The 12,758-nt window shown below is 43.2% G+C and overlaps 2 protein-coding genes across 4 annotated transcripts; one reads left to right on the top strand and one right to left on the bottom strand.

The window, feature by feature from the left end:
- Positions 1–1,890: 1,890 nt before the first annotated feature.
- Positions 1,891–6,919, top strand: tsen15 (TSEN15 tRNA splicing endonuclease subunit). 2 transcript variants are annotated; one of them, XR_004339630.1, is made up of 5 exons: positions 2,036–2,089; positions 2,174–2,255; positions 2,950–3,085; positions 3,172–3,600; positions 6,902–6,919. XR_004339630.1 is itself a non-coding variant. In XM_032565502.1 (4 exons), exons 1-4 carry the CDS (start codon positions 2,036–2,038, stop codon positions 3,350–3,352), a joined length of 453 nt encoding a protein of 150 aa, XP_032421393.1. In that variant the 5' UTR covers positions 1,891–2,035; the 3' UTR covers positions 3,353–3,712. The 2 variants fall into 2 exon arrangements, 1 of the variants encoding a protein (XP_032421393.1); XM_032565502.1 differs by lacking the exon at positions 6,902–6,919 and having other exon boundaries at positions 1,891–2,089; positions 3,172–3,712.
- Positions 4,207–12,716, bottom strand: LOC116721635 (uncharacterized protein C1orf21 homolog). Of its 2 annotated transcripts, none has more exons than XM_032565508.1 (6): positions 12,592–12,716; positions 10,756–10,894; positions 7,948–8,027; positions 7,147–7,211; positions 6,984–7,047; positions 4,207–4,975 (listed from the first exon to the last, which is right to left on the bottom strand). In XM_032565508.1, the coding sequence occupies exons 2-6, from the start codon at positions 10,844–10,846 to the stop codon at positions 4,937–4,939; spliced, it is 339 nt and encodes a 112-aa protein (XP_032421399.1). In that variant the 5' UTR covers positions 10,847–10,894; positions 12,592–12,716; the 3' UTR covers positions 4,207–4,936. The 2 variants fall into 2 exon arrangements, with proteins under 2 accessions (XP_032421399.1, XP_032421400.1); XM_032565509.1 differs by having other exon boundaries at positions 7,975–8,027.
- Between the last annotated feature and the right edge of the window lie 42 nt (positions 12,717–12,758).

Genomic DNA, 12,758 nt, shown 5'->3' with positions numbered 1-12,758 from the left:
GTGGATACGGAGAGAGCTTAGTTAGAAAGGAGAAGAAGAAAAACCACAGGGACGTGACATCAGCCTCTGACAAAAACAGGCTGCAATTCCTGCTGCCCACCACAAGGGGCGCGGTGCATCAGCCATTTTCATTATGAGCAGCTTCCAGTAAAGCACCTGAATGGATACGAGCTGCGGAAAGAGCAGTTCGTGGTGTTAGTCTGTACCAACAGCGGTCTGTGTGCATCATCTGTATTAACTGTGTTTTATTGTTACAGCTGGTGAAAGTCTGCGGTTCTGAAATGAGCATAACTCAAAACTTTTTATGTTTTTCCCCTCATTGTAACAGTACATACCAATGACTTGCTGTTGTGTGTTATTATTTCACTTACAATTTTGTTTGTTTTTCGCTTTTTCTCCTCATACTAAAATGTTTAATATCATCAAACTAATTTTGATACCAGGCAGATAATCCGAGCACGGGCGGTACTAGACGGGGGCCTGCAGAGGGCAGTGCTGCTATGGATCTCATAATTTCTACCAAAGAGATCATAATAAATCAACTTCTTATGATGATTTATGCTGGCATGTAAACTACCTTTTACTTTAACAATGATTAAAAAATTATGGTGTTGCAGTTTCAGCTTCAGCCATATTCAGACATGATCAAAGTTTTCATTTGCTAGGTAAGTGGTCAGATCAGTAGAAGCTCTTGAGCTACAAGTGGCTCTTTGGCTTAGTTAATATTAATATTAATATTTTGAATGACATGTTGTTCTTTTGTGTTTCTGTGTGCATGTGTGTGTGTGTGTGTGTGTATGTGTATTTTCATTATTCTTTTGTTTGTACAAAAGCATTTAATTGCCAGAATTTGGAAATAAATTCAGGAGCAGCATCTTGTTGCTCCTGAATTTAGTTTCTTGTTAAAACCAGTTCTTTACACTGCAAAAACACAAAATCGTATCAAGTATTTTTGATCTAGTTTCTAGTGAAAATATCTTAATACACTTGAAATAAATCAAACCGAACTTACAACAAACATGTCAGCGAGACACAGGAGCTTGTTTTAAGTAAATATTTTGTTCAATTGGGAAAGAAGTGCTTGTTCCATTGGCAGGTTATTTCACTTATAACAACAGTTTTGCCTCGTCATCAGTTGTGTTTTGCAATATATCTCATTACAGTCAAAAAATTTCTCATTTTAACGGGATCAAAATACGCTCCTCTGACATATTACGGCTTGTTAAGAAGGCATAAAGTGGCTCACTGCTCCTTCTGACCTGGTTTCTTGTGGATGACATCTTGCTGTTTCCAACCTTTCTAATTTAAAAGAGAAGATATTTTGGTTTTAATGAGAGATCAATCTTAAAATTTTCTTGTTTTAAATGGGTTTTGCTTTAAACAAGGTCCTGCTCCTGAATTCATTTCCAAACTGGCAGTTAAACACTTCAGTAGCTTTGTGCCCCCATGAAAGCAACCCCCCCCTCGCCTCCCAACATACACACACTCACCCCCACACACACAAAACACTGGCCCCACCATGCTCCCCTTGGTAAATTTATTCTATAACCACCACTGAGCCTGAGTAAATATATAAAAATACAAAGTGACATATTTAGTCAATTAATTGTCTGTTAAATAAATTCTTTAAGCTTTCAATTAAACATGGTACATTTAATTTTTTATTTAATTTAGTCCATTTTACCCCTACATACTACTGATTTCCTGATTGGTAATTTATCTTATCACAAACCAATCGTTTATTTATTCATTTGTTTTGTTAAAAGGAAGGTCACAACAATGGCACCCCAGGAGCTCCATACAGAAAGAGCTCAATCAGTGTGATATCTGAGTTCAGTCCGTCAGGAAGTTACTGCTTCACATTCAGTTTTTGGTTTTGTTTTTTTGACCCGGTATACGGAAAAGAAAAGACGAGTGTGTTTCCACCCGGACTAACTTTGCTGCAGAACGCCGGTAAATCTGAAAACACCAGCCGTGCCTTGCTAGGCAGCTCTGGGACCTGCTGTGTTTTACCTGGAGAGACGTTTAGTGTAAGATGTCCGGGGCATCAGAAGGAGCGGAGGCTAACTGGATCCTGCGGCATCCCGCGGTGAGTGACAGGACCCTGGCCGGGGGAGGGCTGAGCTCTGTCGGACCCTCAGATGGATTGACCAGCGGGGGTTTCCTGTTTTAGCTCCAGCAGATGAAAGAGCTGCAGGTGGGGGACAGTGAGCAGATCCACGCAGCTTTTCTAGTCTACATGGATCTGACTGAGGGTGAGTTGGACGCCATGTTTGATCACCAGGGTTACCTGTCCCAGTCTAAAAGTTGCCAATTCAAGTTCGTCCTTCTGTTCATCCATCCATCCATGTCAATAGATTTACCCTTCCACCCACATACTTGTTTATCCATCCGACCCGTTGGCACATCCTCTTATTTATCCATCCATTCATAACTTTTGTAGACTCCGAGTTTGCACCTAGTTCTTGTTGGATTTAAAAAAAAACAAACAAAAAAGACAACTCATTTATTAACAAGGTAAACAGCCATCAGCACCGATGTCAGATCTGGCCGATCGCTGATTAGCGATCTTCCGATTCCGATTTTGACCGATTCCATTTTTTTTTTTGTCTGAAATGTGGCTAAATGTAGCAAGACAGTCACTGAGTTGACAACATTGCTGATTATTAATGTGCAGACATGACTTGGTGGGTCTGTCAGTCAGACCTCTCCCAGCAGAGCAGAAGAGGACAGTGGTTGATTTTTGGACCTTTATTGAGGCTTTATAAGATCTGCTTCACATGTAAATATCGGCCGATCTCTCAAAATTAAGGAAATCTGGACCGAGTTATCAGTACACCCATAGTTTTAGACATGCTGAAAAAACCCCCCTGAAATCTGAGCGTTTTATTTCAGACTCTTGGTATTGGCCGTATAAATGTCAGCAGGCTGTGTGTTTGTGCTCTGCAGTGCGACGGTGGAAGGAGGTCTCCTGTGTGAAAATTCCCGACCTGCAGGCGGTTCTGCTGGAGGCCCAGGAGAAGGATGGGGGTCCGGTCCACACCGTCCTGCCGCTGCCAGTTCACCAATCTCTGAGCCACAGGAGGTCCGTTCCGCAGCAGAACCGCTCCGCCTCTCCTCACCTCCCTCCTGTCGCTCTGTTAACTCAGCTTCTCCCTCTCTGCTGAGCAGCATCTGCCAGGCGCTGGACCGGGGCTTCCCTCTGCTGCTGTGTGCCGTGGCGTCCGACTCCACCCTGGTCTACCAGAGGATGACCGATGGGTTGGTGACCCCTGACCCCCCTGTTGGGCCCTTTGAGGATGTGGGGCGGCGGCAGCGCCGGAAGAGGCGGCAGCAGCAGCAGCAGCATTGATCCCGCTCTGTGGCAGTGTGCTTCTCCTCTCCTGCTTGTGCAGCTCTACAGTTTGAAACTTCAGAGCAGTGCGGTCCTCGCATCGTCGCTATGGATACGAGGGAGCTGTGTGAAACGTTCAATAGTCACTTTTCATTTTGTGACAGAAGTAATTATCCCACATTGTCGTCAGCTTCCTCTTCCTTGGAGGTTTCAACTCCTCAAACTTCCCTTCATGTGTCCAGCGCCCCCACAAGGGCTCAGGACAGGTGGGGAAATCCGTTTCAAGTTTTATTTCAAATATTAGTTTTTGTACTGAAATATTGCATATTTCACTAAAGGTAGAATAAATATAAAAAGATGACTTCCTGAGGAAACATAGCAAAGTTGTTTTGTTGTTTTTTTTTCTCCCCGCATATGAATTTGTTCATTCCTGCCAGACTTCTTTCTATTGGGAGGACTCAGCAGAGAGCATGAGGGGAGATGGAGTAGGGCTGAGCAGGGTGTTCACCTTGCTGATTGACAGCACTAAGACCCGCCTCCTGGCTCTGATCGGTTGTTACCAGTAGCTTGATTTTGCTTTCTTTTTTCACAGATTTACTTTCTCAACATGCTGTCACGACATGGTTACTCTTTCAGCAAATATGTAAAAAAATATATATATATATTTTTTTTAAAGTAAAACTTACATACTGCAGAGAGCCATATGCTGTTTTAGGTGGACACATTCTCGGCCAAGAGCCACCAAAAAATACCCCAGAAATGTCACCATTAATTAATATTAATATCCAACAGTATATATTAATAATTAGCTGAACATTTGATCTTGTGTGTCTGCTGTCCCTCTGCTCGTCTCTAGAACAGAACCAGTCGAATTCCTGTAAACACTTTTAATTTTCCTAAAAAAATAAAATAAAATAAAAACAATGAAACAAAACGAGACAGATTTAACACTGGTGACTGACGTACAGCAACAGACGCCCGTGTGCTGCGGCAGCGTGTGCTGCGGCAGCGTGTGCTGCGGCAGCGTCCACCTCGTCGTCACACGGAACAGAAACTGAAGCAGGAAACGTGACTAACTCTGGTGCGCCAGTGCATGTGTTGTGTACGTTTCGTGGTGCGAAAGTGTCTCGGTGAGAGGAAGGAGCGGGACGGCTACACTTCAACACTTTAACCCTGAGCCTTGTTTGACGTAGATACCTCTGGACAGACAGGGGCGCTGTGGGGAGAACAGGTTCATACTGCGTCTCTGTAGGGGGGATAGAGGGGAGACTTGTCACGGGAAAAAAATGACGGAACTTTAGCACAGCTCCACATGAGTGGATGAATACTGATGGTGGTCCGATACGTTCCAGGTCATGTTTCTGACTCTGGGTCGGTGTGATGGCTTCGTTCCGGACGGAGGTCGTCTCTTCCAGATCTCGGCTGGAATCGTGTGCGGAGCCGACCGAGCTCAGGCTGCGGGTAGGGGAGGGAGAAAACGTTCCGGCTTCAACACCGATCCCTCTCCGCCGTGCTCAAACAGAGTTTATTAAAACAAGATGAAGCCCCGCGAGCCCCAGAGTCCGCCCCGTCTTCCATCCGGTCGGATACAGGACAGTGAGGCTATGTCAAGTCCTCTTCCTCTGAGCAGTAGTCCCGACCCTGGACACAACACACACAATCAGCACTCGCTAGCCGCGCTTCCATATATTTGCGGAATTTGACACTTTGAAAACAAATTTGCTTGATGGATACATGTGAATTTCGAAAAATTCTTGTTTCTCTATAAAAAAAAAAAGCTTTAAAGCTAGGAGGAAGTGGTTTTTTTGTTGTTGTCAGTATCAAAATTGGTTTCTTTTGCAAAACTCCAATGCAGACCCCTTTCTCTTATCACAGGAGTCACATCAATAACCACTGGAGAAAACAACAAAGAAGAGGACAGGAAGTAGTTGGAGGATCATGGGCGGCATGTTTTTTAATGAATTATCTTGGGAACAAACTTATTCAGGTGTGATTTTAGTTGCCTTTCTGAAGAAACCATAATTGTGAAATTTTGTTTTTTCAACATGAGCAGATTATTGAAAGAAGTTTCTCCCACATACAAATATTTAACATTTGTAAATATACATTATTTAATTTATTTTCTCTCGAGTCTATGAGTGTTCAAAAAAGAAATATAAAAATTTGATGCATTGTTATTATTACTTGTAATGGCAATGCAGCTACTGTTTACACTAGAAACCAATGAACAGTAACACTGACTTTGTTTTCCCTTCAAAAATACTGGACTGTTTTGGTGAAAAGTATTTACACCCTTTCATCTTTTTCCTGCTTCAACTGCAGATTTCAGTTTATTTTATTGGGGTTTGAATTGACAGACCATCACAAAGTAGAGCAGAATTGTGAAGTGGAAGGAGAATGAACAGTTTCAACAAGTAAAGATCTAAAATGGAAGTGTGGTGTGCGTTTGTATTGACACCTCCTAAACCTTTTAGAACCAACCATGCCGCTGGAGCTTTGGCTTAAGGATCACTTCCTGTTTGAGGTCAACCTCCACCCCAGTCTCAAATTATTTCCTGCATTTAGCGCCACCTGTCTTCCTATCGATTACCACCAGCATCCCTGTTTCTGCTAAAGAAAAACATTCACACAGCATTATGCTGCCACCACCACCATGCTATCCTGTATGAGTGATGTGTTAAAGCTGCAGTATGTACGTTTTTGTAAAATATATATGTAGATATATATTTAACACATTTCTTTTAACTATCTATATGTTGTGACAGTATGAGACAGATAATCTGTGGGGAAAAAAAAAAAAAAAAAAATCGGGCTTCTCTACCTTCTCCCAGTGCTAACTAGAAACAACCAATCAGAGCTAGGAGGCGGGTCTTAGCGTTGTCAGTCACCCTCCGGGTCTGAGCGCCCCACATCCCCTCAGTGCTCTCTGCTATGCTGCAGCTAGCGTAGCCTGTTGTGAATTCTAAGGCTAAGTTACCATGGCCACCGATGTTGGGACGGCAGATAAACGGTTTTTCCTGTAACGGTAAGTTGTTTCTCTGCCATTAGCACACTTAGCAGCGAGTACATGACAATGATTGACAGTGCTTGGACCCTCCTCCTGCCTCTGATTGGTTGTTTTTGGTCAGAGTGGTGCATTTCTTCAGAAGGAATTATCTCAGGAAGTAGGTGGAGGAGATTGACAGATTATATGTCTAATGTTACACTGTCATTACATGGTAATAGGTTTTATATATGTATATATATAATTTTACTTTTTTTACATACTGCAGCTCCAAAATAATAATTAAAAAGTGCAAAAACATAAGCTGAGGGATGTGGCTAAGTGCTGGGTACAGAAGGAGAAATGGAATTGGACTTTATTACATTATCAAATCCCCTATTCTTCCCCGGCCGCCTGTTCTGCATGCTGGCACAGAGTCTGGGATATCAGCGGTCACTCATCCCCCCCTCATCTGTGTTAGATGTGACAGACTCGCCGGTAACCATATTACTCATACACTGGATGTGACAGATTGAGTCTGTTATGCATCATTGTGTCATCTGTCATGTCCTTGCTAAATACAGATCCGCAGCAGCTGCAGCGTTAATCTCCTGCCTGTCATTGGGCAGAACAGCAACGCCGCAGCCACCCATTCACCTCCCTTACCTTCTCAATCTTCTCGTCCAGCATTCGGAAGAACTCCTGCTGGCTCTCCGAGGAGTGGATGCTCCTTACGGGGGGGGGGAGAGACAGACACCCAGTTAGAACTTTCCTCTTGCGCCTCAACCTGAGAGAAAACCGACCAAACGGCAGCCTCGCTGAGACTCACAGAATCTTCCCGTTGGATCCCGATTCGTTGGCATGTTGTCCTACTCCAAGCAGAGCGCTCTTCTCCTGCGGGACAAACCACAGCACTCATCATCACTACTGCAGCCCAAGGTTTCCCCCAGAACACTTGCTGAGCCCGGTGGCTGGGCGCTAGGGCAGTCATTCATCCAGCAGCCTGTCGTGTTTTTGAGTTAAACATGTTTAAAGTTGACAGGAAATTTGAAAATATCACTTGATAACCATGTGTTATCTAAAGTTTGCAAGATTAATACCTGAACACCAACTATAAAGTCTTACAAAATGCAAGCACCTTAAAAAGACTTAAAAAAAGCAATGCTTAGCCTGTTGGGGGCACAAGTAAAGCCTGGTGACCCGCCAGGCTTATAATACACTGAGGGAAACCCTGACAGCCTCTGTGGTGATTTTGTGCTCAATTAGAATCAAAAAATACACAAAGGGACATAAAAACGGTGATTTATACCTCTGTAATTTTCTTTAGCTGCAAGTTAGAAAGTCAAATCTGTGCTGTTTTTCTGCAGGCCGAATTTAAAACATTACCATCTAAAAGTTTTTTTTATAAGTTTTGAGTCATAATTCTACGAGAATAAAATCGAATATTACCAGAATAAAGTCGTAAAGTAGTTCTGACATTTCATACCATCTGTGTCTGTTTAAACGTAATTCCTTAGTCTATAACTTTGCTTATTCTTTTATGACACAACGTTCAATAAAGTCAAACTCAGAAACACTTCAAACATTTTCTCCACGGCAGTGAACCGAAACCCGGAGCGGGATCACGCACTGAGCCGTCATGGCCGCCGTCTCCCGCCTCCTCTCCACTGATGAGCTTGTCCTTCTCCACGCCTCTCATCTTGTGCTCATCTGTGGAGAAGCAGACACAGAGAAGCCACGCCCCTTTTTATTATTATTATTATTATTATTAACACAGCTGGAGCGGCGGCGGCTCGGTCCGGGACAATCCTCTGAGGTCAACAGTTCTCACAGTTCAGTTCTCCTCAAAGTAATTACATACTGGAGTTCTGGCGTCCGGCTCTAACGCCCGACCCAACAATGGCTGGCAAGCAGCAGAACACGAGCTGCTGGTCCGGTTCCCCTCTGTCCGATCCCACGCGCTGAGAGACCAGGAAGTAAAAGCACAGGGGGAAAAAACAATACAAAATTCTGATTTTATGGAGAATCAGAATTTCCAATCCTAGGAATTCTGAATCGATTCAAAATGCTCAAAAATTGATTTTAGTCTGCTTAATTCATTATTTTTTTTGTAAAAGGACATTTTGAATAGTTATTTATTTAAGAAAAAGCCAGACGGTTAAATCTAACCTAATGCTGGTAATTTGAGTTACGCAATTTGATGCACTATTTCTGTTTAAATGCAAATGATGGAATTTGATGTAAATAGCAAAATATTTTTAAATAAACGCTCTATTCGTCGTTTCCTCTTGCTAGTCGCATCATTTAAGCAGAATCTCTAATATGAACAGAAAAAAAAAGGCTTCTGAATCAAGTCGTGAGCCTAAAAACATCTAAACACTGAAAGATTTGCATCTATATTTATTCGGAATATCAACAGCTTTTCTTCTTTTTTTTTTTTTTTTTATATTCCGGGGTTGGCGGTGTCAGGTGTCCGGCTCGTTCTGTAAGAGTGATTTGGTCGACTCGGACTGTGATGTGATTATGAGGGCCAGATGGGCTGGTCGGTGTCTGCAGGTCTCCAGGGATTTCCACGTCAGCAGCCTCAAGAGCTCAATGAAAAAAACCAATAAACTCAGAGATGAGCTGCTGTTCAGAGGTCAGAGGGGGGGAGCGGAGAGTCAACGAGGTGAAGCCGTGAGGCGGTCAGAGTGCAGCCGCAGCAGAAAGGTGAGCCGCTCTGATCGGACTCTGGTTCCAAACTGCTGCTGGTGGAACGACCCGGAGAGAATTATGGAACATAAACCTGATCTTTATGGATGAATAGATGTTAATAGGGAGTGCATCGATTGCAGTTTTCTGGCCGATCACCGATCTTTAAAAGCCTGAGCTGCCGATTCCAAATACTGATTCCCCCCCCCATTTTTCTGAAAAGTTGCTCAATATTAGAGATGTGAATATCTAATATTCATTCACATCAATGCCATACCATTGATAATCTACTAGGGCTCCTGAATGCCACGATAAATTCATCCATCCATCTTCTTTCGCTTATCCAGGGTCGGGTCGCGGGGGTAGCAGCTTCAGAAGGGAGGCCCAGACTTCCCTCTCTCTCCCCAGCCACTTGTTCCAGCTCCTCCGGGGGAAACCCGAGGCGTTCCCAGGCCACGACAAATTGACGCAGTAATTCACGCTAAAGGAGCCCAGAGCAGATTACATGAACACGCTTTCAGAAGGTTCATATTTCTGTATTTATAAAAATATATATTGTGCTGATGTAATTACTCTTAATTTTCTGAGCTACACACTTGTAGCTTGTCGATAAAACAATTAATCGCACGATAAATTAGAACAAAGCCAATCATTTCCATTTGTATGATTGATCGTTTTTCTCTTTCTGCCAAAAAATACAAGTCTTCAGTTTGCTGCTTTTGTGGTTTAACTTGGATGTTTAAAACGTCTCCCTGGTCCACTGTTAAAAGTTCACACTAAGAACAATGTAATGTGTTCTTACTTTATGGTTTCAAAGACATCAATAGTTTTGTTCATTGCAATAACTTGCAATAACTTCTGGGATAATTTATCGTTCAGTAAAATGTGCTATGGCGACAGGACGACCCAGGCTTTTGGTCTTCATTTAACGCTCAAATGACATCACTTCCTCCAGTGTTTTAATGAGGGTTTTAACTTCCTCATGATCAGTATATTTAATAAAAACAATAAGTCTTAACTTCAAGCTGTCTTTCTACCGTTTTTGGTTATTTTATACGTTTTCAGGTTGATATTTAAACAGGCGAGTCAAAAGCAGAGGAGCTGGATCAGCAGAGCCTGCTAACAACTGATGATGTCATTCAGTCGTTATGGAATATCGTCTCTGCTGCCCTGACGTCGAGCTGTTAGCGTGTCATGACAGCAATCAGACCATCACCCAGCAACAGTCTTCAGTCAGAGGATTCTTCATATTGGTTGCGAGACTGATTGCTACTGGAGCATCACCATCCACTCATTGAAGATACTCGGACGATATGAATTACGACAAGATTTAATTTCCCTCTGGGATAAATAAAGTGCCTTTGAACTGAACTGAATCGGAAAGTCTCACTTCTTTTCTGCCCTACTTTCAGCTCCAACGACGCCGCGCTCTGGGGAGGAGACGCCTGAATAACAGCTGAATTTGGCAGCGCTTCCCTCTTTTTAGGCTTGCATAACAATAACGACGGCCCTCCTGTTGCGGGGCGCTCTTCTTCCCTTGGCAGGATGTCGCGGAGGGGGCAGGGCTATTCGTTCACCCCCGAAGGTACTCTGCCACCATCCGACACAACCGCCTCCAACTGTCCAAGCAGATTCTGTCCCTTTGGAAAGAATGTCCAGTTCCCTCCATCCCCATCCAACAGTACCCTCTGTTTAAAGCTACAGGAAGAGTTAGGAGGCAGAATAAGTCCCTCAGTGTCAGACTGACCAGAGACGAGGTCCCCGTTGCTGTGGGATTTGCTCTGGCCCTCCTCATCGCTGGGAACAGAAGACACCTGCTTGGCAGAGGTGCAGCCCATCTCCTCCTGAACGGCTCTCCTCCTCAGCCCAAAGCATTACAGGCAAACCTGCAGACGATAACAGGCAGGTAAACTCTCATCAGTGCCAGCATGAGGGTTAATGACAGGGAGACGTTAAACAGGACGGGAACCAGGGAATGCACCGACTGAGGTTTTCTGGCCGATCAGCGAGAAGTACATTTCTGCCAACGAAAAAAAAAAAAAAAAAAAAAACTTCAGAAATTTTGAGATTAATCTCAGAAATTTTCTAGGATTTTTTTTTTTTTTTTTTTTTTTGAAATTTCAGAGTTTGAAAGGACAAAAAATTGTTTAAGAAAAACGGACAAAATTTGAGATAAATTTCAGATATTTTGGGAGAAAAAAAAAACTCGAAAGTATCCGAGATTTGAAAAGTCAAAAATTTGCTAGAAAAAAAGCTCAGAAAGTTTGAAATCGATCTCAGAAGTGTCCTGGAAATACATGGAAATTTCTGAGTTTGAAAAGTTAAAAATTTGCAAGAAAAAAAAATGCAATTTTATAATTAACTTCAGAATTTTTTTTTTTTTTTAGAAAAAAACAAGAACATTTTTGAGTTTCAAAAGTGAATAATTTCCACTTTTCAAATTTAGAAATTTCCACAATTGTTCAAAAAACTTTTTGAGTTTTTTTCCCCTCAGCAATTTCTGATTTTGACTTTTCAAAATCAGAAATTTCCTCTTTTTTTTCTAGAAAATTTCAGAGATTTTTTTTCTTTTTACAATGGCCCCAATACACCGCCACAGTTCAGAGAGTAAAACAATGTTAGGCAGGAATCCAGTCTGTCATGGCCGATCAGTGAATGTGTGGCTCAGCAGCCTCAAAACAACAATCAATAATCAGATGATGGATAGTTTAATAATTAAAGGTGTTGCTCTTAAATTTGTCTGCCATCACCAATAAAACACCAAACAAAGAATATTAAGAACTAATTGCGTGAAACTAATCTCAATTTTCATAATCAATTAGTCATGAAGTGCTCCACCCTTGAAATAATAATAAAAAAACACAATCTCCCCACTCTACTCCTGAATGGACAATAAAACTAGCTGTGATTCACCATCACACACGGGACTGGGAATGCACCAGCGACAAGCCCGCTGCCCCGCAACAATCATTCCTTTCAGGGTGGGTCGGGGTCGGGATGGGGCGTCTCATTAGGTCATTTCTGTCAGTGAATGGTGTTTTATTATTATTTTTTTTTTCTCTGTGAAGCACAGGGGATTACACTGCACGCGCGCTCCCATCTCCCACGTCCTAATGCTGCAGAGCAGACCTCAACATGGAGGGTGGGATCCATCTGATCCATTAATCCAGAGTGATCCATCCTGATGCGGGCTGGTTGTTCCTGAGCGGCCGGCGAAGGAGAATCCAGCTGCGGACTCAGCTGCTTCCGGGGCCCCGTTCCGATCACAACTACTAGCATAAATGCTTCATTTATAACTGTAAACATCTTTAAAAAAATAAAAAAGAGCCTAGCTAACTCCAAGTAAAACATTCCAACCAACAGTGGGGCTGATTTCACAGCATTTCTATAGAGGAAGGGAGGTGTGTGTGTGTGTGTGTGTGGGGGGGGGGGGGGGGGGGGGTGTATACAGGATGCTAGATTGGTTTAATAAATAACGTAAGTTGGGGAAAGAGGCGCCATTCCGGCGGCTGCGGATAAAAACCGAGGCGTTATTCTGAAGAGCGGAACGGAGAGTGGGGTGAAATGAAAAAGGCGGCTTTACCTTTCTGGTGAATCCATGGCTCAGCGGCTCCTTCCTGTGCTGTCAGTCCGCTCGGAGCTGCCGCTCAGACAGCATCTGCAGCTCCGCTCGACTCGGCGCCGTCTGCTCCCCCGCCGCCGCGCGCTCTGTCACAGTGACGAAACAGCGCGAGGGAGTGTGTCAAACAC

The sequence above is a fragment of the Xiphophorus hellerii genome, chromosome 6, assembly GCF_003331165.1.
Source record: "Xiphophorus hellerii strain 12219 chromosome 6, Xiphophorus_hellerii-4.1, whole genome shotgun sequence".
In the NCBI taxonomy this organism is placed as follows: domain Eukaryota; kingdom Metazoa; phylum Chordata; class Actinopteri; order Cyprinodontiformes; family Poeciliidae; genus Xiphophorus; species Xiphophorus hellerii.
Note: the sequence above shows the minus strand (reverse complement) of the source record. Positions and strands in the feature narration are given on the sequence as shown.